This window comes from Triticum aestivum, chromosome 4B (assembly GCF_018294505.1).
Source record: "Triticum aestivum cultivar Chinese Spring chromosome 4B, IWGSC CS RefSeq v2.1, whole genome shotgun sequence".
In the NCBI taxonomy this organism is placed as follows: domain Eukaryota; kingdom Viridiplantae; phylum Streptophyta; class Magnoliopsida; order Poales; family Poaceae; genus Triticum; species Triticum aestivum.
In genome coordinates, this window is record NC_057804.1 from 592,186,539 (window position 1) to 592,189,826 (window position 3,288).

General features: G+C 46.7%; 1 protein-coding gene across 1 annotated transcript; it reads right to left on the reverse strand.

Moving 5' to 3' along the window:
* Positions 1–1,957: 1,957 nt before the first annotated feature.
* Positions 1,958–2,599, reverse strand: LOC123089317 (arabinogalactan protein 1). The gene has a single exon (XM_044511027.1). The coding sequence runs from the start codon at positions 2,466–2,468 to the stop codon at positions 2,109–2,111; it is 360 nt and encodes a 119-aa protein (XP_044366962.1). The 5' UTR covers positions 2,469–2,599; the 3' UTR covers positions 1,958–2,108.
* Positions 2,600–3,288: the final 689 nt, after the last annotated feature.

Genomic DNA, 3,288 nt, shown 5'->3' on the forward strand with positions numbered 1-3,288 from the left:
TTAAGGGAGGCAACAGCTGAAACGATCGAGTCTGAGGCTGTCGCCATGGGCAGCAACGACGCGTGAGAGCAGGCTGTCAGCGTTACAGGTCGCGCGCGGGGACAGCGCCGCGCAAAGTTGATCCCTTCACGCAGCGGCACCGCGTCGTGGGCAGCTGCTGCCTCCAACGTCAAGATTGGATCTTTATACAAGCAAGTAGTAAAACCAGGGGAAGGCCCAACGACTAGTTTCGAGACACGTTTCATCGAAGGTCAAGATTGGATCTACAATTTTTCCGTTGAGACTTCGAGTCGGCTGCTGGATCACGTACGTTTGGTAGTCCGTAGTCGGTAGGCCAGTAGAAAATTGTGCAGAGTTTTTTGACTTGGTACTATACATACAAAGAGTAAGCCAAATTGCAAAGGGAAAATGAGGCGATGGTTGCTCCATGAGTACAAGTAAGCGACAAGAAGTTTTACGAGTAATTTGTTTTTTGAGATAGCTTACCATCCATGATAGTTTTATGGATTCTTAATTGGTATAGATAGCTACTCCTTTCGTTCGGAATTACTCGTCCAAAAAATAAATGTATCTAGATATATTTTAGTTGTAGATACATTCATTTTTTTTGTGACAAGTAATTTTGAACGGAGGAAGTACAATACAGAAGATATTATAAAGTGCCAGTACAAAAAGATGCACCACATCACAACGGAAAATGAGCAACGAATTAGAGATGAGGCACAATATGCATAAAAAAGGTGAATTCTAGTTTTTATCCCTACTTTGATAATTTTTACGCATATGACACAATTTTATTGTTTTTCATCCGGATTACTCCATTTAGTGAATGTTTTACCAGCATTTACCCCATTTACGGAAATTTACTTGACAAATAAGAGATGAAATGCAGTACAATATATGATATGCATGGAACATGCAAAATGTACAAAACCATTAAGTTGAATCTAAACTAGTGGTCGTGCACTTAGTTAGCAGGATAAACACTTGTTTTTCTTGCAAATCATCTAAATGGGTGTGGAAAACTAGGTCATTTTTTCTTCTCTATCAACGCAAGCACAACACATCGTTCTCACAAGACTTGTTCTCTTGCAGGAACCCCACGCATGTGCCATCTTATATTGAGGAGCAACACATTTGTGGCAGTCTTTATCGCGCTTTCATGTACCATTATGTGTCGATAATGAGTAGGGAAGAGAACAACAAGTTTATTCTCGGGATCTAGGAAATGGCACAAGATCTGTCCAATGACTTCACATGACAAAGCGTTCCCTGAGGTCATTTCTTGTACCATTTTTTCACATAATTGAACATTTCACATATGTTAGATTATGTTGTAAAAATACAGGGAACACCCCCTTCTTTTTTATGGAAATGGGTATCTACTAATTCTCCTCGGAACTAGAAGATCATTTTGAGATTTTAGAGCATATGTGAGGTTTTAATGTAACTTTGTCACTTTGGGCGACTTTTTTCTAAAAGATGAGGGGGCAACTAAGATGTTGGAGAAGCGGCGAATTACGGGAACACACAGCTCAATTTAACTTGAGGCGTAAGCTTTAAAATTTGGTAACATGATCATTTCATCTGATAAACGGGACAATCATGGTTATAAAATGTTAGTGGCATGAGTAACAAACCGAGGTATTTTCACCCCTCATTCTGTAGTTGAGCTCTTCGGCATTTCTTTTATCGTGAGTGCCATCTTGTTGTTCTTTGACAAACACACACAAAAAAACTTTTCACAGGATACGCAAATTTGAATCATCTAAAAAACTGCCAGTTTCCTCTGTTCTATAGTCGTTGATGCTGGTTTTTCCCACTCGGTACAAGTCAGAGGACTACCGTGAAAAACAGAGTAGCTTGTAAGAATTATACTGAAACTGGAATTGTAGCACCTAGTGTGTCAGAAACTTAAGCTGAAAAGGGTCGAGCACATCCACCGGATGCGAATATATAAGGTAACAATGAAAGAATTTTATATTCATAATAATCTCGTAACAAGATTACATCGCAATGTCGTGTGTAATCTTTCCTCCGTCTATAACGAAGAAATCTCAGAAACAATGAAACTGTATACACAACAGCGAGCAGAGTCGTCGCTGCATCTAGAACACGATGGCGGCGGCCACCGCTCCGGCGACCGCGACGAAGCTGGCAGCGGATGAGTACACGGCGGAGCTCGCGGGGGTGCCGGTGGGGGCGCCGACGGGGGCTCCAGCGGGTGTGGCAGAGACCGCTGACGGCGTCATCGCGGAAGGAGCGTCGGTGGTCGGGGCAGGGGGAGATGCCACCGGGGACGGCGACGCTGCGGTCGGCGGCGTGGCGACAGGCGCAGGGGCGGTGGCCGGGGACCTCGCCGGTGGCGCCGGAAGCGGGGCCATCCTGGGCGCCGGCATGGGGCCCTGCGCCGCGGCGGCGACTGCGAGGAGAGCGAGGATAGCGGCGACCACGGCAAAGCGAGCCATCTGGTTGCGGTCGGTGGTGAAAGACTTGCCGGAGAAGATTCAGAGAGGAGACGATTGCGAGCGAATGCTTAGCAGAGGAGACGATGGTGAGCTGCGAGTTGTGATTCTTGTGAATTGGGATCGAGGGAGGAGGCGCGGTTTTATAGCGGGAGATAAGCGATCCTAAATGTCGGTTGAGGTGGGCAACAGCTGTAACGTTCGGGTCTCAGGCTGCCGTGGGCCCGTGTATCACTGTCGCCAACGGCACCAACGCGTGAGACTAGTCTGTCAGCGAGACAGGTGGATATGGACGTTGTTTCATCCCGTCTCGCTGCGGCACCGTGTCCTGGGATCACGGGGGGTAAATTGTTCCGCAACTCCCCCGGCGAGTCCGGTCCGAGGTTGCGGAGTCAGAGTGAGCGTCGTAGACGAAGTAGTCGAACACGCGAAAGTAAATGACACAGAAAGATATGGAGGAGACCAACTTTATTAATCGATGATCAGGGATTACAATGATGTCTCCTCGTTGCTTTATATAGGGATTAGGGGGTCAAGGGATAAGTACCCACTTAACGTAAAGAGGGGAAACGGGAGGGGCTATCCCGAGCGCATCGGCGCTAGCCGCCGCCACCATCGTGGTGGCCCCGGTTTCTCAACACTCCCCCTTGGGTAATTATCCGCATATCCATGCCTCAAAACTCCGAAAAACCCAGTGGGAAAATATATGGAGAAAGAGCACACAATATACGTTGTTGTATTGCACGAATTGCCTCGTCAAAAACCTCGTGTGAGAAACATCAGGAAAACTCACTCAAGGGAAAAAGAGTACAATCCACTCAAC